Genomic DNA, 20,772 nt, shown 5'->3' with positions numbered 1-20,772 from the left:
TGAAAGGTTTATTTAGAATTTCTATTTCTTCTTGCATCAGCTTTGGCACTTTATTTCTAAAAATTTGTCCATTTTGTCCAAGTTATTTGTTGGTGTACAAGTACTCATAGTATTCTCTTATCCTTTTTAATTCTGCAAAACCAGTAATATGTTTGTTTCTGAATTTAGAAATTTGACTCTTCTTTTTTTCTTAGTCTAGCTAAAAGTTGCCAATTCTGTAGAACTTTCAAAGAACCAACTTTTAGTTTTATTGATTTTTCTCTATTCTTTCTCTGCTTTATCTCCATTCTAACTTTATTATTTCCTTCCTTCTGCTGGCTTTTCCTAGTTCATTAAGTTGTATAGTTAGATTGCTGCTGTAAATTTTCCTCTTCGCACCGCTTTTGCTGCATTCCACAAATTTCGTTTTGTTGTATTTTTATTTTCATTCATCTCAAGGTATTTTCTAATTTCACTTGTGATTTCTTCTTTGATTTTTGGTTATATAAGCTTGTATAAATTTTCACATGTTGGTGAATTTTCTAGTTTTCTTTCTGTTATTGATTTCTTGATTCATTCCATTGTGATTAGAAAAGATGTTCACTCATTATTTTTTGTATTTTCCTCTCTCAGCGGGTATTTCTGTGGGACTTGGATGAAACCATCATCATCTTCCACTCTCTTCTTACTGGATCCTATGCCCAGAAGTATGGAAAGGTAATTCGAGTCTTTCTTCCTTTGTTGTAACTGTGCCTCTCCTGCTATATGGTCAGGTAACGAAAATCACTTTCACTCTGCCTCTGTCTTACCCTGTTGGCTTTTCACTTTTCATGTTAAACTTTACCAGAGGCTTGTACCAAGTAGGCTTTATGGTCAGGCAGAGTTAATGATGAAGCTAGAGACTAGATCTAGGATGAGTGCTACAACTGAAGTTGTTTGAGAGTGTTATTTTATATAAACAAAGTATGAGAATGATGCTGAAACAGACTGGAGTCTCAAAGTTACGTATTCCAAAGACTGATTTGTTATCCCTTAAGTCACTTTTAACAGCCCAAAATGAGTATTTCACTTAGCTGAGCATATGCCAGAGATGTAAATTAAAAATATAGATAAAATATAAAATATCTTTCTAAAGTAGATTATATACCTTCTTAAATTAAATAAATAATACCAAGCAGAATTTAACTTGTTTAATCATCAGCATAGGCATCAGTTTTAATAGAGAGACAAGCTATTTTTGAGCTATTGTCTATATATTTCTCCACTAAATTAACTCTAGGCTCCTATTTTTCAGTTTTTATGAATAAATTTTATTAAAATATCTATCTCCTTTGCTCTCTTATTACTCTCAATTATTTCTTACTGTTACTAATGTTTTTGTTCGAAGTACTTTTCACAGGCTTTTAGTATGTAGAGTGGCAGGCTCATATGCTATATAGCTAGGCTGTTTATAAAAGTATATAAAATAACATACAGCCTCTAAATGAAGACGTGCTTTTTATTTTAAAACTAAGTGTATTGGAAAAAATTAAAAAACTAAGTACATTGTTTTTCCTGCAAATATTTTGACTCTGTAGCCTTTGTGTACTTATTTCCTGGTTATTGAGATTGTCGGATAACTGATTTCTGGTGTTATACTGTGTGTGGGCGGAGGCGTATGTGCATGTAGGCATGTGTGCAGAGAAAATAATGAGTGTTACAATAGCAATATTTTAGCAATAGTTTGAAATTCTCCAGAGAATTTCCCACAAAAAAAAAAAAATGTGTTTTTAAGTGGGTTTTCTAGGTTTTTTAAAGTGGCTTTAGTTTTTTAGAAACTGATGTACTGAAATTTTCAACTTTTCACAATCTCAGATTCTTATAGCTGTGAATGAAATTGCATTAGTGAAAGAAGCATTGTTGTGGTCTGTGTTATCTTGTCCTTGACCCAAAATAGTTTAGAAATATTTAAAGATCAGAACCAGTGCTGTGAGTACCAAGTCAAGCAAAATTTTCTCTTATTGTCTTCTAGGACCCAACAGTAGTGATTGGCTCAGGTTTAACTATGGAAGAAATGATTTTTGAAGTGGCCGATACACATCTATTTTTCAATGACTTAGAGGTAAGTATTTTAAATTGTTTCTGTGCTTCAGTGAAACATTTACTTCAATAACTGTTTATTGAACCTGTGTTTATTGTATTTAGAGGCAATGTGGTTAGACTGAGTGGGTATGGGAGGCCAGCTACTTGAGACCTATATAGTCTTGCAGGAATGGTGCCTTAATTAGATTGCCACAGTCTTGGTTCTGGCCTTCAATTTTATTGGCTCAAAAATTTGATTTTTGTTATGAAAGTGATCTAGCTCTAAGGGAAATGCCAGCCCATTAGGCAAACCAACATGTATAAACCAACATTCCAATTTATTCATATATATTAAGTAATTTAGTAAGGTGGGTTCGATTATTTGTATTCTTAATTACATTTGACTGTTCTTTAATCTTACCTTATAAAAGATAGTCTTTTGATTTGTCAGATCTATAAATGGCGTTTCTAACTCATTGTATGTTATACATGCTTATTTTCCATGTATTTGTTAGCCTTGATGTCCAGAACCATTTTATACTTAGGTGCAAGGAAGATCAGTGAAACACTGAGAGCTTCTTGGTGAATTTTTTTGGCTTTGACATTTGAGGTGAACATGCGTAGTGGAAAGAACTCAGAACTGAGGGTTGGAAGAGCTGAGTGTGAATCCCAAATTAGGAAGATTATCTCCCCATTCTGGGCCTCAGTTAAGCAGTGACCCTACACAAGACACTAGTAACAGATGTTTCATCTGGAGAGGGGATGGCACTGCTAGGACACAGGGGGAAAGGAGCAGATTCGTCACTTCACGTCCTTTTGAATTTTGAACTGTATACCTCCTGTATTACCTAGTTTTTAAAATAGTGAAAATTTTAAAGTAAAATAAGAGCATGTTATAACCTGAAGTAATCCTATTTCCTTTAGAATACAATCTAGTTCTACTCAACAGACGATTTTCCCACAAATTAAATTAATAGGGCTTTCAACTCCAGTACTTTTGTTGAAGCTCCACAATGCTTTAATCTTTCCTCAACTTCACATGTTGATAAGTTAAGACATAATTTTTATTCAGCAAACATTTATTGAAAACCTACTATGTGCCGATAATTATTGCCAAATTGTATTTGTAATGATTTTCTAGACATAGTCCTCACTCAGGACTGAAAGTTCTGTGAAGAATTTGACCTGATTTGTGTTCCTGCCCCCCAGGTCAGTGGTTCTCAACTTTAGGGGGCATAAGAATCATCTGGGGACCTTGTTAAAAATGAAGATTCTAGGAATTCACTCCCAGAAATTCTGATTCAAGTAGGTCTGGGGTGGACCCAAGAATATACATTTTTTAAAAACTTCCCCAGAGGATTCTGATGCAGGTGGACATTACAGCACTGTCCTAGGTGATGTTAGAGGAGTGAATCCATTAGAATTAGGCAGTGGGTAGCATTTAATATTGGTAGCATGGGCTTGGTCTAGTTTCTTTCTGCTACTCACTAGTTACATGACCTTGGGAAATATTTTTACCTCACCTTTAGAACATGAGGAGATTGATTTAGACAACCTCTTCTGAGTACCAAGTTTGAATTTATAAATTTCTATTTTAGTCATTCTCAGTTTTGATACTACACTCTACCAGCATCTGTTTCATCTGCAAAAATGTATTGGATACATGTTGCATAAGGGCACTAGATGAGACTAGAGGATTACAAAGGAGATGTAAGATACGAGTCATACTGTACGAGGCCTACAGGCAAATGAAACTGTAGTCTTAATGTAAAACATAGATATACCCAACAGTGTAAGGGAGTGTGTGCTTATACCCATGAGCTGTTAGAAAAATGAACTATTGATGTAAGAGGATAACAGGGTTGGGATGATTAAGGAAGATTTCATGAAGGCGGTGGGATGTGAATTTGGCATTTGGCCTTTAATTGGACAGTAAGGAGGGTAAGAGTGATCCTCCAAACATAAGAGAGACAGAACGGAAGATATTTCATCATCACACCACTGTTTGTGGTATTTTTACAACATATCGTGGTAAGAGTACTTTTACTCACTAGATTGAATAGTGTATGATTTTGTCTTTTAACAGGAATGTGACCAGGTACATGTGGAAGATGTGGCTTCTGATGACAATGGCCAGGACTTGAGGTGATAAAAACAATGATGTCTTAAACATCAGTACACCTGTTATGCACAGGACACTGTCTAGGTTAGAGGAAAAAAAGACGAAGTAGCTGATGGTTGCCAACATTGGAGCAGCCTTCTCAGCACAATAGAATTTGAGTATGACCTTGAAGAATGGGTAGCAGTGATGGGATGAGGAATAAACATTCCAAAAGAAGGAACATACTAGTTTCTCTTTGGCCAGATTTTCAGTTAGGAGAAGTATGCTTTCAAACTTAGTTCTAGATAAAATAAACATCAGGAATTTTACCACGGAAACTAGTTGTAGGGGTCTGATAGTATCAGGAATAACCCTGTGGAAGACAGTCTTAAACATTATATCACAGTGAACCAAGGAGGGTTCAGAGGCAACATGTTTGCTCAGTCTCCTCATTTCTCTCTCGGCTACTGTGTTGTAGCCCAGTAGTCTTAGCTAAGAACAATCCAAAAATTTACCTAGCTTATATTTAAAGACTTTTAGAAAAAAGACTGCTACATCTTTTCATGTTAATTTCTTTTAACGTTTTCCCTTTTCATAGGCAAAAAGTTCTTCCCTGTGTCTACCATAAATTTGTTTCATCCATGAGTTCTCAGATCTAGAGCAGAGCTGGGCATATCACTTCGTAAGGTCCTAATCCTGTAGTGCAGAGAAGAACGGAAAGGTTCCACTTTGGGAGCAGCGTCCAGTTGTGCATGTCGTGCATCGCACAGCCATGGAGAGCACAATTCTTATGAGAGTTTACTGGCCTTTTAAGGAAAAAGCCAGGTCTGAAACAGTTTATGGCTCACTCTAAACCTAGTATTTTCATTTCCCTCTTATACATGTGGCTAACCACATTTCCACATTTCCCTCTTATACATGTGGCTAATTATCTCTTAGGTCTTGGCAGCTTTATTTTCTTAAATATGGAGTCTTAAGCTTATTGAACTCATTGGCAGCTTTATTTTCTTAAATATGGAATCTTAAGCTTATTGAACTCATTTTGACTTTTTTTTTCATTTTTTCATTCTGTTTTGACTTTTGATTGAACCAGCTTTTCTCTAATCCTATCAGTCATTTTTAGATCTTAACTTAGAAGAATTAATTCTTCCCAGCTTGTTTAACTATACAGGCATACCTCATTTTATTGTGCTTCACTTTGTCGTGGTCCACAGATGTTGCATTTTTACGACTTGAAAGCAAGACCACCGCCAGCAAAAGGACGACTCGCTTTATTGCGATGTTCGCTTTATTGCGGTGGTCTGAAACTGAACTCACAGTATCTCCGAGGTATGCCTATATTAGTGATCTATTGCTGTGTAACACATTACCGCAAAACTTAGTAGCTTAGACCAACAATAAATAGTTACCATCTTATAGTATATCAGGAACTTGAAAGTAACTTAGCTGGGTAGTTCTGAATCAGAGTCTCTGATATTGAAATCAAGTTATTGGCTGAAGCTGAAATCCTCTGAAGGCTTGATTGGAACTGGAGGACCTGCTTCCCACCTCACATGGGGCTGATAACAGGAGGTCTCGGTTGCTCACTGTGCGTGCCTCTGCATGGGGCAGTTTGAGTGTTATGTGACAGCAGACTTCTTTCAGAGCACATACTCCAAAAGAGGAAGACCAGCCTAGTCTCTGAAGTCTAATACCATCACTTCCACCACATTCTGTTTACATTCAAATATAGTCCATACGTAACGGGAGCAGAATTAGAAGAGAAGAGTGTTAAAGAATTTGTGGACATATTCTAAAGCCACCACAGTGACTCATAAACTAGGCAACAGATCACTGAAGGAGAACATCTCCATTATCATACTATTATTTTTATTTTGGGTTATTTCTTTCCATTATTTTTTCACCTTTTTTTTTTTAACCTAGTTGCAATCATTGTGTGTGTGTGCATAAAAAAAATGTTATAGTCTTTTTTTCACTGTAAGATATTCTGTCATTAATGAAAAGATGCTCTATCCTAAGCCCACCTCTAGGCGATTGCTGGTTCTTGAATTGTTCCTACCTCTCTTTCCCTCCTCTCCATCCATTCTTTGATAGAAGTAATAGGGGTGAGATAGAGGACTAGTGAAAGACTGATATACAGAGATTAAAGGAAAAGATTTTCAAAGCCTTAGCCTTGATGTCAGATGCCGGGAATAGGACACAATCCCAAGTGGCATTCATCCAAAAACTCAATGCAGTATAGATTTTAATTTTCATTATCCTGTCTCTGCAGCAACTACAGTTTCTCAACAGATGGTTTCAGTGGCTCAGGAGGCGGTGGCAGCCATGGTTCCTCTGTGGGTGTCCAGGGAGGTGTGGACTGGATGAGGAAACTGGCTTTCCGCTACCGAAAAGTGAGAGAAATCTATGATAAGCATAAAAGCAACGTGGGTGGTAAGTGTAACATACGACCATTCTAATTTTCTGTTTCCTTCTGATTCCTGTTTTCTTTTTCAGGAATTCCTTAGAATTCCCTGGCAATCATTTATGAATTTATGCCACAATAACATTTTAACTTCGTATAAAAAAAAACATGGAGGTTTGATTGAAACCTTTTGGGAAGGAAGCTCTGCATTTCTCATGGACTTCTTTTAGCATAACTTTACAAAGTTCTCTTGCTTTTTTTTTTTTTTAGACAAATATATATATATATTTTTTTCAAGGAAATATGTTCTGTAGGTTGTGTTTGATGTGTGTTTTGTTTTGGAGTCCCAACCACTGTAAATACTAGTTAATAGGTTACCATATATTTTTTTTTACTGATTTATATAACCATCAGAACAAGTCAGGTAGAACTAATGACTAGGTTTGTAGTGGGTGGAAAACTAGGTCCAGGATTATAGGTTGGCAGTATCCATGTGTGGTGATTTGGAGGACCTTGGAAATCCTTTTTGCCCAGAAATATCTCAAATGTCAGGTGCCACTAGGCCTAGTATTCTGTTATTTAAAATTAATTAATCAGCCATAGATTGTTCAAATTAGAAGAGACATTAGAAAGCTAATCTAAATCCCTTATTTTGTATTCAAGAAAATTGACGTTCCTCTTGAGGGTAATAAAAGCAGCTGCCGGGAAGCAGGTCCTCCAGTTCGAATCAGCAAGTTAGTGACCGTATCGCAGCTAAACTCCATAGCCCCCAACTCTTGATTCTGTGCACTTTACATTCATGCAGGTTTTTTTAGTGATATACCCTTATGAGAAAATATTTTAAATTGTGAACACTGAAGCTTCTACATACACACAAAATGTTGCATGAAGTTTCAGGGATTCCATAGACTACTTAGGGATATATAACCCCAGGTCAAGAGAACCCTTCTACCATACCATGCTGCCTTCAGTGTGGTACAGAAGGAAAAATCAGGCTTCGAAGGTCAGTTTAGTTCATTCCTGTTACATAGCCTTCCAATAACAGGTAATGATCATGGGCATTTGGGCTTTGGGAATTTAATTTACTTTTTTCAGATTCTCCTTTTTACTGCTTATTTTTTCTCATGATTCAGAACTAATACTTTTTCTTTTGATAACTCCAAGACTTTTTTGCTTTCCATCTCTCAGACATTGGCCTTTCTTTTGTTAGTTTTCATATACAACTTAAGTGTCTGATTGTTTCTCTGCACAGTGAGTGCTTAGACCTAGTTTCCTGAAGAAAGTAGTATAACCCCCTCTGAGAATCCCCTGAACCTACCCTGGGGAACATATTAAAAGTAATGTCTACCTATATTTTGTAAAATATGAATTAACAAAAGTGCCACATCATATTATTAGTTAAGTATATGACATTATATCTTCTTATATGTATATCATATGTGACATATAGGTATTGGTTTTGTTTTATCAGAAATATTAAGAGTCATTGAATTCTAGGCTTGCATTATGAAACCATCAGTCTGAAATAAATTATATACTGTTCTAGTCCTCTCTTTTTATGGAGTATTGGTAAAAGACTAGGATTTCTTTTCACTGTAGTAAATTGAGGGCCATGTTTATTATTTAAATATTATAACTCAAGTGTCTGATAACATGCTCTTATCAGGTGAGTTCTGTTTTGTTTTATGCTTAATTGTCTGATCTTAAACAGTATTTTAGTCTCGTATCAACTGGAGTTGTTTCAGAAGTACGTACAATACAAATAAATGACAAGAGTTGGTCATTCAACGTCAGATCTCAGGTTGATGTGGTATGAAAGGGGTGAAAGCACAGTCACCGTGGGAGCAGTGTGTGGTAGTGGCTGTGCCCCCTAGCAAAACATTCTGATGAAGGAAGTCAAAAGGATATTTTTAGTAAGTTACTCTGGGGTTTTACAAAGAAGAGAAACATATTAGCTCAGTAGAGTGTTTCAGTGACTTACTATTTCTAAACTGAATTCAGAAGTTGCTTCTTCAGTGTCAGCAAGGATAGTTTATCAAACGATAAATGTGTCTACTTTTATTCCCAAAGGCCTCCTCAGTCCCCAGAGAAAGGAAGCACTGCAAAGACTAAGAGCAGAAATTGAAGTTCTAACAGATTCCTGGTTAGGAACTGCATTAAAGTCCTTACTTCTTATCCAGTCCAGGTATGGAAATGGTTTTTTAGGTCTCATCCTCTCAGATATACACTCTTTCCTATACTAGTCCACGACAAGCTGTTTGCTAAAATAAAGCTTAGGATAGGGGTGAGAGGAGTTTAAATAAGCAAGAAAGTATTTAGGTTAGGTGGGGGGCAAGGTCATTTTGCATTAACATTACACCTTAAGAGTTTTAAGAGAATATTTGTATGTGAACGCCTTTTTATTTCCTCTTGCTTTTTGCTCACAAAATTAAAACTCAGTAACCCATAATCTCCAGCCCAGGAGATGGATCTGATGACGTTAAAGAATACATATAGGAGACATATCTCAAATATCCTAAGTATAGGAAACTGCAAAGAAAATGTACCAAAACCTACTCAGGAAGGCAGGATTCAAAAGAAAAGGGTATGTTAAGCAGATATAAGAGATTTCAACTTGATGCTTATAATGGGAAATAAAAACAGTCATATTTGTACCAATACCCTTATTGCTTCCTTCCTCAAAGCAGGAATTCCAGATCTACAGCCTAATAGAGCAAACAATAAAAATGTCACCAAGGGTATTTGATAAAGTTTATATAGGAATGTGAAATTAATTTGTATTCTGGAATCTACGTTGCTATTATGTGAAGAGTAGAGAGGACTAAAATCTTCTCATTTAAGGATTGAATTGCATTCAGATGAAATAGCACTGTAACTGTGAAAGTCTTTGTCATTTGTTTCTGGAGAGTAGTATCAGTTACCACCATGGGTTTGGGGTAACTGTTAAGTGCAGTGAGCTAGAATGGTTAGAAGGGAAGTGAGGCAAGAATCAAATTGCTGCTCTGTGCTCACTAAAGAATCTCTGTCCTTTTAATATGGAAAGTAAATAAACGAGATAATTAGAGCAATAACTGAACGAACACCATACTAGGCCCTTTGAGGTTAATTTTTAATAATTAGATGCTAAAGAGAAGATCCATGTGAATTCTTACTCCTGGGTTAATTTAGTTTCACCTTTTTCTTTTCTTTTCCTTCTTTCTCCTATCTAGAAAGAATTGTGTGAATGTTCTGATCACTACAACCCAGCTGGTTCCAGCTCTGGCTAAGGTTCTCCTATATGGGCTTGGAGAAATATTTCCTATTGAAAACATCTATAGTGCTACCAAAATTGGTATGGTTTCTCTTCTGTTTCTTGTCACTGGCCTAACAATAATGTTTCTTGCTTATGATGCACTTATTATATACCAGACCCTCTGTTAGACACTTTATATTTGTCTGTAATCCTTACAGCTATCTTCTCCTGATATTACTGATGAGGCAGCTCAGGCTTAATAGTTATATAGCTTGCTCAAGCTTCACAACTAGTAAGTTATATAAACAGGATTCAAATCCAGGTTTGTTGGACTTAAAACTTATCATGTTCTTTTCTTTTATAACACTTGAAAGAATGTAATATCTAGTTTAGAAATCTGCTTTTATCTCATTACAAATTTCTTTTTCACAGAGAAAGTGCTACTGTATAGCATAATAGAAAAAGCACTAGATTAAGAATCAAGGACTACACTATGTATTTTAAAATGCCGTTATGATGGCTGCTATCAAAAACCAGAAGATAACAAGTGTTGGCGAGGATGTAGAGAAATTGGAACCCTTGTGCACTTTCGATGGGATTGTAAAATGGTACAACTACTATGGAAAACAGTATAGCAGTTCTTCAAAAAAGTAAAACTAGAATTACCACATGATCCAGCAATCCCACTTCTGGGTATATATTCAAAAGAATTAAAAGTAGGTTCTCAAAGAAATATTTGCACACTGTAGTCATAATAGCATTATTCACAAAGCAAAGAGGCAGAAGCAGCTCAAATGTCCATCAAATGAGTAGATAAACAAAATGACATATACATACAGTGGATATTATTCAGCCTTAAAAGGAAAAGAAATCTTGTCACATACCACATGTACGAACCTTAAAGACATTATGCTAAGTGAAGTAAGCCAATCACAAAAAGACAAATACTGTTATTTTTTACTTATATAAGGTAAGTGAAACCGAGAAACTACCAGAGAGATTGTGAAAATTAAATGAAACTGTGTGTATGAAGGTACTTTTAACTGCTAAAAAATGTATTCAGTACCAAGTACAGGCATACCTCATTTTATTGCACTTCACAGATGTTGTGTTTGTTACAAACTGAAGGCAAGACCTTCCACCGGGAAAAAGATTGCAGCTTGTTTTATTACAATACTTGCTTTATTGTGGTGGTCTGGAATTGAACCTACAATATCTCCAGGGTATACCTCTATGAAATAGTAGGTACTCAGTAAATATTTGCTGCTGAATTAATTAATTGGCACCAGGTTTATACAAAACCAGATTGTTCCACTGAGAAGACAGCAAAATGTCTCACTCTTATCCTTTTACATGGTCCAGAGAAAGAGGATTATAAAAACCATCTTCTTACCCCTTCAGACCCTTTAGTCTATGCTTATAGTTTCACACTTCTCCATTGTAGCAAAGGAGAGAGTCCTGGAGTTTGAAGGTGAGCTGTGGTCATTTATTTTTTAATCTACTACTCTCCTATTGAGCAGATTTCTTCATAAAAAAAATTTTTTATACTCCAAGATCTGTGGAGGTTATAAACCCGCCTATTAACATTTATTTTTCTTCATTCATTTGCCAAATATTTACTGATTCACCTTTTATGTGCAAGGCATTTTTTAGGTACTGGAGATATAGCAGTAGTCAAAAAAGGCAAAAATCCTTGTCCTTAGTGGAAGAGAACAATCAATAAGCAAGTAAATAAAACAAACTGTGTCAAATGCTGATAAGTGCTATGGATAAATGGGGAGAAAAGGTTCTGTTTTAAATAGGACACTTAGGGAAGACCTCAATGAAAAGTTATATTTTAAGCAAAGACCTAAAGGAGGTGAGGGCATTAGCCATTAGCATGTATCTGGGGAAAGAGCATGCCATGGAGAGGGAACAGCAAGTGGAAAAGGTTGAAGGCGTGTTCAAGGAAGAGCAAGGGAGGAAGGATGTTGGGAAATTTAAGTCACGGAGATTAAAGGAGTGGGGAGATCCTGCAGGGCCTTAAAGATTAATTTAAAGACTTCGGCTTTGGTTCTGATGAAATGCTATTGTCAGATTTTGAGCAGAAGAGTGAGTGACATGATCTGACTCACATATTAAACAAATCAATCTGGCTGCTACATAGCATCTTGAGGAGAGCTGTGAGTCAAGTTAGGGGGTTATTGTAATAATCCTGCATGAGGTCCTGGGTAGCTTGAACCAAGTAGTAGCAATGGAGGTTGAGAAGTAGTCAGTTACTGGATATATTATGAAGGCAGAGCTGACAGGATTTGCTGATAGTTTGGACGTGAGATGTGAAAGAAAAAGAAGTTAAAGATGACTCTAAGAATATGGCCTAAGCAATTGAAAGGATAAATATGTCATTTACTGAGATGGAGAAGGGTATGGTACAAAGATTGGGAGTTTAGTTTTGGACATTAAGTTTGAAATAATTATTAGACATTTTAAGTGGAGATGTTAAGTAGGCAGTTGGCTATCTGATTCTGGAAGTCAAGGGAGAACTCCTGGCTGGAGATTCATAATTGGGAGTTCTTCATGTACATGTGGTTATTTAAGACTAGATGAGATCATAGGAATGAGTACAGATAGAGAAGAATAGAAGTCTAAGAAATAAGCCCTGAGGCCCTCTAATATTTAAATGTTTGGATCTTGAGGTATGTCAATGAAAGTATAAGAAAAAGTCCAGCCTAAGGAAAAGTCTTAAAAAAGTTTATTTGAGCCAAACCGATAACAATTTCCAAGAGGCAAAATCTCAATGGATTGAGAAAATGCCCTGGAGAATGTCACTTTTACAGCTTATTTTATACATTAGAATCAAAGGAGGAGACAGAAGGGGGACATTACATGAAATTCATCGTTGGTAGATTAGGGAGGTGTGGGAGAAAGCAAAGTGGGGAGAATTCTCTGAGACTGGATAAAAAGCAAAATGGAGAGACAACTTTTACATTAGTAAAAGAATAGTTAACATTTACAACACATAGAGATGGTATGTGGACAACAAGATAACAATGTGATTTTGTGCTCCGGTACTGGTGGTTGTACCTTCAAGGGGTCTGCAAAAGATTACTCTGACATTTCAAAGGTATATTATCTTAGATGCAAAAGATAATAGATAATTTTAAAGGTAAATATTGATGTTTGTCATGGAAGCTTTAGGCCTAACATGTGACTACCTACCATGACCCACTTTTAGTTAGGAATTTTTACATTCAGACCATCTTATGTGGTTACTTTGGTCTCTCAGTTTGTAAGGTACATGATCCAGGCCCTCCCCTGAACTTGTCATTTAGTATGTGGCCCCCTTTTCATCCACAGGTAGAACCAGCAAAAATGTCAGAAGGAGAGGCATATAAGTTAGAAAGAAAACAAAAAAGAATGGTGTCTGGGAAGACAAAGGGGGAGTGATCAATTCTATGAGATGTTGCTGATGGGTTAAGTAAGACCTGAAAATTAAAGGTGGTTTTTAGCTACATGGAGATCATTAATAACTTTGACATACAGTTTGAATGATGTGATGGGGATGAAACTCTAATCAGAATAGGTTTAAGAGAGAATGAAAAGAGAGGAGCTTTTCATTATAGAAGAGTGAAGAAATGAGTTGGGTACTGGAATAGAATATGGACTTAAGGATTTTTGAACATAAGAGAAATTATAGCAGGTTTATATGCACAAGGAAAGGTTCCACAAAATGAAGAAAGATGATAATGGTGCCTATGTGTCAAGCCTTGCCAAAGCACTAGGGAATATAGCAGTAACAAAATCTTCTGTCCTTATAGATCTTACCTTCTAGCGCTAGGATAATTTGGTTATCCATATGGGGAAAAAGCAAAATTGTATTCGCAAACTCTACTTGCAAAAATAAGTTCCAGGTAAATAAAACCACTTGACGAAAAGCAAAACTTTAATTTTTAGAAGAAAATATAGAATGGTATCAGTAGAGAAGGATCTCATTTAAAAGAACCAAAAATAGTATTTAAAAAAAATTTATTATTTGGATTGCATGAAGCTTTTAATTTTATGTTCAATGAAAGATGACAAAGTGACAAGACAAGCTGCAGACTGGGGAGAAGATATTTGCAACACATTTACTTGTTAATTAATATACAGAATCTGTAAGAACTCCTGCAAATCAATAAGTAACAAACAACATACTAGAAAAGTAGGCAGAAACCTTGGAAAAGCCAGTTTTCAGAAAAGGAAACCTAAATTGTCAGTAAATGTATGAACAGTTTCTTAACTTTACCAATTAAGGATCTGCAAATTAAGGAAATTTAAATTAACATGTGATTCATTTTTCACTTACCAGATTGATAAAAATTTAAGTCTGACATTGCCAAACTTTGCCAAAGAAATGGGGACAGTTACTCTACAGATGGAATTGAAAATAGATATAACCCTTTTTAAAGATCGCTTGTCAATGTCTAGTAAAGTTTGAGATGTACAATAACCCAATAATCAACCAATTCCACTTTTAGATGTGTATACTTTAGTGTGCAGACTATAACCCACGTTCCAAATTCTGCCCACTGCTTTTTTTTGTATTGAAACGTAGGCCTGCCCAAATCATTTCCATAGTGACTTTTACACAACAGTAGCAGAATTGAAGAATTGCAACCGAGATCATATGACCTGCAAAGCCTGAAATGTCTACTATCTGACATGAACTAAAACTGCATATATCCGTAAGGGTTAATATGCAAAGCAATGTTGAACACAAAAACGCATTGCAGTTAGATATACATAGTACATAACGTTAATATAAAGGTAAAAATTATTCACAACAATATCATACATTGTTTATGGATATGTACTCACAGAGAGAAAGTGGGGGAATGACATTCGGTAGGGATACGTAAGAAACCACATAAATCTGTAATATCTCATTTTTATATTTTTTTTATCTAAACCATAAAGGGTTAAGATTTGACAGAGACGGGTTGGTCATAGATATATAGGCATTAATGTTTATTCTCTTTGTATGTTGAATTATTTCATTTACAAGGGATATGGAGTGGGGAAGGATTTATCTGAAACCCACCTCCCTTCAGATTTTGCTACTGTTGCCACTACTTTACTGCATTTCCTAAGAACCCAGAGCAGTCACTAAGCCTACTACACCTGAAAGGTAGATTTTCTGTAGTGCTTCTTTTACTGAAAAGTCCTGGCACCCAAAGGCTTATCAAAGTAATGGAAATGATTTTATTCCCTCTGACAGTAATTGTGCTTATTTGGTGATTTTCCTTGGCCTCTTTTCATCCAGAGCTAATTCACAAAGCTGTAGTGGTACCTGGCACCCTGGTAACCACAATGAGAGGCTTAAAGCTTTTCCTTCACAGCATTGTGAAATTGGAGCAAGGAAAAGAACTGCTCGTTCGCTTCCTCCGAAATGATTTCGATTGCAGTAATGGCCACTCCACAGTCTTGAACATGAAAGAGAATTCTCCAAATCATTACTGAAAATGTCAGGAGTGTTTTTGATACCTATCAGAGAAACCCGGGAACCTAATATTCTCCAAAGGCTTGGTTGGTCTTGCAGTTACAGCTGTAGTTGCTTGACACTCGGTAAGCTGACTAGTCATTGGCTTTATCCTCCTGAACAGGAGAGCTTATCTCCTGGATCATTTTAAGAGTGCAAAATGGAAGAAGTATATTTGCCATCTGTATTGGAGTCATTTTTTCATTTAGCAGCTTCTTTACTTTGAGCTGTTAGTAATTCTCTCAGTCTCTTAATACTTTTAGAAGAAACATACCTAAATGTATTTAATCCTTGATCACTGCATGCCAGGACAATGAAAACATCTCTGTATCCTTGGCATCTAAATATGAGTCTTTGCTGGGTCTTAGGAGAAAAGTCTAAAATCTTGACTTAAAGGTTTTTTTTATAGACAGATCGTAAATTAGACTATGGATCAAGCAGAGGTTGGCTTAGGTTGTAAGGATGTAATGGTTGGAATGCAATTAGACAAAGAACTCTTCAATACTTTGAACATAATAAGAATTCATTATTAGTAGAATTATTTAATGTTGGAATTGGAGGATAAGACATAGACTTACAATCATCCACTGATTCAGTTGTGATTTTAATATAGATTTACTCAGCGAACATCAGTTGAAAACCTGATAGGAATGTAAGTCATGGCAATGCTATTGAAAAATGTTAGCACTGAAAGGGACCTCAGTGTACCTAAGCCAAGCCTGTACTAAAAGGAGACTGAAGCCCAAAATGAACTACTGTCTGATCTAGGTTTGGTTTGAGGTGCCGCTTGACCTAGGGATGTCAAAGACTTGCAGTTACACAAATGTACCAAGCAGGATTTCTGGGTATGGGTATATAGGTTCTTGTCAATTGTGATGTGGTTATCTTGAATTTGTGTATTTGTACGTTTATTACAACAATTTCCCAGCAGATGGCAGCCAAGTGCCTTGAGAAAGAGAGAAAGAGGCACGTTTCTATTCACACAGGAACCCTGGTGTTAAGTCACTGGATCTGGCAAGAAGAAAAGATGAGAAAGTTGTTAGCAAAGCGAGATGAAGAAGGAAACAGAGTCAGGACTTTGCTTAACTAAAGAAGGTGGCAGAAGCAAGGAAATAAAGTATAAAAGATAGTGAAGGAGAAGCAAGGGAAATAATTTCCTTTTTATTTATTTATGCAAATAAAATCTTTCCCACAGTAGTGGATGAAGAAGGAAACAGAGTTAGGACTTAGCTTAACTGAAGAAGGTGGCAGAAGCAAGAAAGTAAAGTATAAAAGATGGTGAAAGAGAAGCAGGGGAAATAATTTCCTTTTTATTTATTTATGCAAATAAAGTCTTTCCCACAGTAGTATCATCTGTGCACATTTTAGGTGTTGGTTCCAAATGGGATTTGAATTTTGATATATTGCCACATATCTAAAAACTATCTGCAGTGGATTTAGACCACCCATTTCCCATGGTCAATATCAGTGAGACAGTATCTCAGTTCCAGTTAGAAAGTAAAATAGTGAGCAAATTCCAGATGTGACAAATGTTGCTGCCATATATATTGGTATTCTGGGGTTCCTCCCCCACTGAAAGGCATAAACCCCATGGCTAGAACTGTTTCTGGAAATGAAGGAAAATGAGTATTTGCCTATTACTTGTTGTTAACAAGAAATCAGGACCTTATGCTTCCACTTCTTTTTTCTATATTTGAAAACAGTTTCCCCTCAGAAATATTCTTTCATCATGTACAGTGCTAGAGCCTAGACTTGGATTCAGGAGCCCAAAGTCTAGCTATAAGTTTGTTTGGGATCTGGGTCAAGTCCCTAATCCTTTGAGTCCTATTTTCATCTTAAAATAAGGGGTGATACGCATCTCACTGGATTATTTTGGGAATTAAATAAGAAATAACTTGAAAACTGCTTTGTAAGCTGTAAAGTACAGTAGATGTGGAAAGGGAGGTGGTGTACACAGTTCTTGCACTGCCTAGGTCACTTAGCTTCCCATTTATAGATCCAGAGGGCCTACTAAAGCTCTAGCTGCCACCCCTACTCCCCACCAAGCAAACTACAGGGGCTGCCACTTGTTTTGTCTTAAGCACAGGCATGTGAACAGCCCTTTTCTTTGGTGCTGAAGAAAAGATAGCAATGTCCTAATAGGAAATGTCTTTTTCTCATCAGGTAAAGAGAGTTGCTTCGAGAGAATTGTGTCAAGGTTTGGAAAGAAAGTCACATATGTAGTGATTGGAGATGGACGAGATGAAGAAATTGCAGCCAAACAGGTAACTGCGATAAAGAAAATAGTCTGTGTGGGAATGCATTGAGCAATTAGGAAAATGGTAAAACTCAGAAACCTTAGCAATCTGTTGTATATTTACAATGTTTTCCCTTCTCTTCTTCTCCCATTTTTCTTTAAGAAAAGAAAGAAGGTCATTTTTTCCCCAGATGGAGTTTTTCCTATAAGTTATTAAATCCTCTCCTTCCCCCTTCTCACTGCCACTAAAAAAATTTAAACCCTTTGAGCCCTGCTTCAGGGACCCCATCTTCAATCTTCATCTTAGAGGACAGTACTTTCTTTTTTTGGTGGGGGTGGGGGTAGGGTGCGGTAGAAATTATCATTTAATTTTATTTAATTTTTAATTTTGTAAATATATTATCTATAGAAATTCTTATATATTCATAACCGGAGATAGATTTTTCTAACTTATTGTAAAATTACTTTAAAATGAAGCATTTCAGTAAGATTCAGACAGCCTTTTTAAATTTGAAAGTATAGCACCTGCCAATTCCTTGTCAAGGACAGTTAATTGACAATAGGAAAGGCAGAAATTTACTAATGGATTTTCAAAAACATCTTTTGAATAAGTGGATGGAATTGAAAAAATGAGTATTGGAAATTACCAATCTCTGTGTTATCTTTTTTTAAAATAACCAATTATCAAAATAAGGTGAACATAAAAGTCAACTTTTAGATTGCTTTATCAAAGAGTAATCTGAGATTTTAAAAAATAATTATGCGTATTGACTTTGCACTCACCAAAAATATTACTAGTAAAAGCAAAAAGGATTTTTGTACCATTAATTAAAAAATTAAATGATGTTTAAATTATATCCTTATATTAAAATGCTTATCTATTTTATAATATACATAATTTATAAGTATATAAATACATAATAATTAGATATATCCTTTGAACATATTAGTCTCTCTGGGTTCCTGTATTTTCACATGTAAAATGAATAGTATTGATCACACAATCTCAACTTGTTTGAAAATTCTTTGATTTTATTATCAATGCCTATAGATCCTTTTTTTGGCCTACACATCTACATTTTTTAAGAGATACTATCATTAGGTTTCTTTCACATGTTTAAAAACATATAAAACCTACATTTTCTTTGGAATTGAGACAGCTCATATTCCCCTGCCTGATGTCAGTCTTATATAAGTATCTTTTGAGGTAAAAATTAATTTTTTTTTTCATTATGAGACAAGGAGATGAATTCAATAGCATCACTATAATTGAGGACTGAGGAAGGGTTTACTTAAGACTGGAGGGAAAAAACAGACATGGGGGATGACAGGAATTTATTTTGAAGAAAGAAATTACAGAATCTGCTGATAGATTGGGATATAAGGAATTTTGTAGAGAGAAGAGTTAAAGATAATTTAGAAGATTGTAGCTTTGGAGATTAGGAGAAGAGTGATATTATGTATAGATTTATGAACATATTAAAAGATTCCAGTTTGTAATAAAAGAATGTTGAGCTCAGTTGCAAAAGTTGAATTTGAAGTAATTTGGGTACATCAGTTATGATTTTTCTCTACTGTTTTATTTAAAAATAAATCACGATTAGGGGAGAAATAGATTAATATCTCTAATGGATAAAGATCATGTGCAAATCAATAGAAAGAAAAATAACATTTCCAGTGGAAAAATGGACAAAGGCAATGGCCAGGAATTCACCAAAGAAGACCCCCCCCCCCACATGACCAATAAACATCAGAAATGTTCAACCTAATAAATAATTTAAGAAATGTGAAATTAAAATAATAACTTGTAATATAGATTATCAGGATAGTCTTTAGCCATAATTACGTTGCTTCTTTGGAGACATATTTCTTCTGTCTTAGAGAATTAGATTTGAATGAATGTGCTTAGAATGTATTTTGAAGCTATTACTTATACGCCCTGGCTTATGGAAATGAGCACCTGAGAGGGAGAGGGAGTCAGGAGTCTGGTTGGAGCACAGCAGGTAGGTGTGACATAACAGGTGGGCCAGGAATGTGCTGAGAAGAGCTGACAGTTGGAATTAATGATGACTACATCAAGTGAAAAAGATCATCTTTTGCAGACTGAAATGACACAGCTCATTTCTGAAGATGAAGAAAAAGTGAAGTATATCCCTTTTAACCGGCTAGCCAGGATTCATTAAGTCATTCCAATGTATCTGAAGAAGTTGAGAAAGCACCAGATAGATACTAAAAAGCACCAAAAGTACAGAATCTTAGGTGTCAGTTCAGAATATAAAGTTTGTCATGTATGTTCTAATATCCAGCAAATGGAATTTTGTTTGAAAATCCTCAAGGGTGCCCTAAGAATTCAGAAGAGAACAATAGATACTGTTAAAGAAAAAAAAAAAAAACCTCAGGATAAACAGGAGAATTTTTCCAACTCTTGAACTCTATAGAAGAAATTAAGGAACAAATCAGTGATAAAGAAATTTCATTTCACCAGCTTCAACACTCTTTGTGGTGTATTTTTGACAAGTTTTAACCTTTATGATGGTAGTGCAGTTAATTTTCTACTTTCTGTTATATACTGTTGACTGTATGTCTTTAGTGGCTACGTGCTATTTTAACTGAATAAAGTTTAGAATCCTAGGAGTGCCTCCTCATTTTGCAGGCTGAAATTTTTGAAGCCATATTTGCGGGCTATGTAGAATGGAATTTCAGGGACTAAAGTTGTCATTTGTATGTGCTTTGAAAAGAAAAAAAAAAATTCTAGGGAAAATCTGAACCCGACCTTCAGCATACGTCCTTGGATCATCTATCTACTGGGAGGTAGTGGCCTTAATTCAGAAGCTGTTTGTTTGTTTGTTTGTTTGTTTGTTTCAGTTAGGCTTCTCAGTTTTCACAGAGTACATCAGACTTTTGAATTGTCTATTTAAATGACAGCTCAGAAAAGCTGAGGCATAAAATATTAACTCATTGTTTGCTAAGATGTTATCAGTGTCTTAGCTGAGTGAAGTGATGGTTTGGGAGGACTGACCAGAGAATTTATGCTCTGTAGTAGATGCTGTGGTGTGCTACCCAGAGCCCCAGCAGGACTGAGGCACTCACTTCCTTAGCTGCCCCTGCTGTCTGCTACTAATGGCTCACAGTCTCTCTCCTGGAAGTGCCCTCAGCAGAAGCTGCCTTGCCCAAGGTTACATCACCTTCCCAGAGACAGCCTGCAGGGATGGGGGCACAGATATAGTCTTTGAAGGATGATCCAGCTCCAGAGCTCTCTCGG

General features: G+C 35.9%; 1 protein-coding gene across 3 annotated transcripts in view; it reads left to right on the top strand.

Annotated features, from left to right (window-relative positions):
• EYA3 (EYA transcriptional coactivator and phosphatase 3) overlaps window positions 1–20,772 on the top strand; it is an 87,441-nt gene that overhangs the window by 60,951 nt on the left and 5,718 nt on the right. For all 3 annotated transcript variants that reach the window (XM_016131999.2, XM_016132000.2, XM_036230737.1), the window contains 7 exons: window positions 613–696; window positions 1,991–2,080; window positions 4,127–4,185; window positions 6,414–6,574; window positions 8,616–8,730; window positions 9,755–9,876; window positions 17,438–17,538. In XM_016131999.2, the coding sequence (XP_015987485.2) occupies window positions 613–696; window positions 1,991–2,080; window positions 4,127–4,185; window positions 6,414–6,574; window positions 8,616–8,730; window positions 9,755–9,876; window positions 17,438–17,538 (732 nt within the window). The remainder of the gene's footprint in view (window positions 1–612; window positions 697–1,990; window positions 2,081–4,126; window positions 4,186–6,413; window positions 6,575–8,615; window positions 8,731–9,754; window positions 9,877–17,437; window positions 17,539–20,772) is intronic.

This window comes from Rousettus aegyptiacus, unplaced genomic scaffold (genome assembly GCF_014176215.1).
Source record: "Rousettus aegyptiacus isolate mRouAeg1 unplaced genomic scaffold, mRouAeg1.p scaffold_m13_p_1, whole genome shotgun sequence".
NCBI lineage: Eukaryota > Metazoa > Chordata > Mammalia > Chiroptera > Pteropodidae > Rousettus > Rousettus aegyptiacus.
This window is presented reverse-complemented; position numbering and strand designations above follow the sequence as displayed.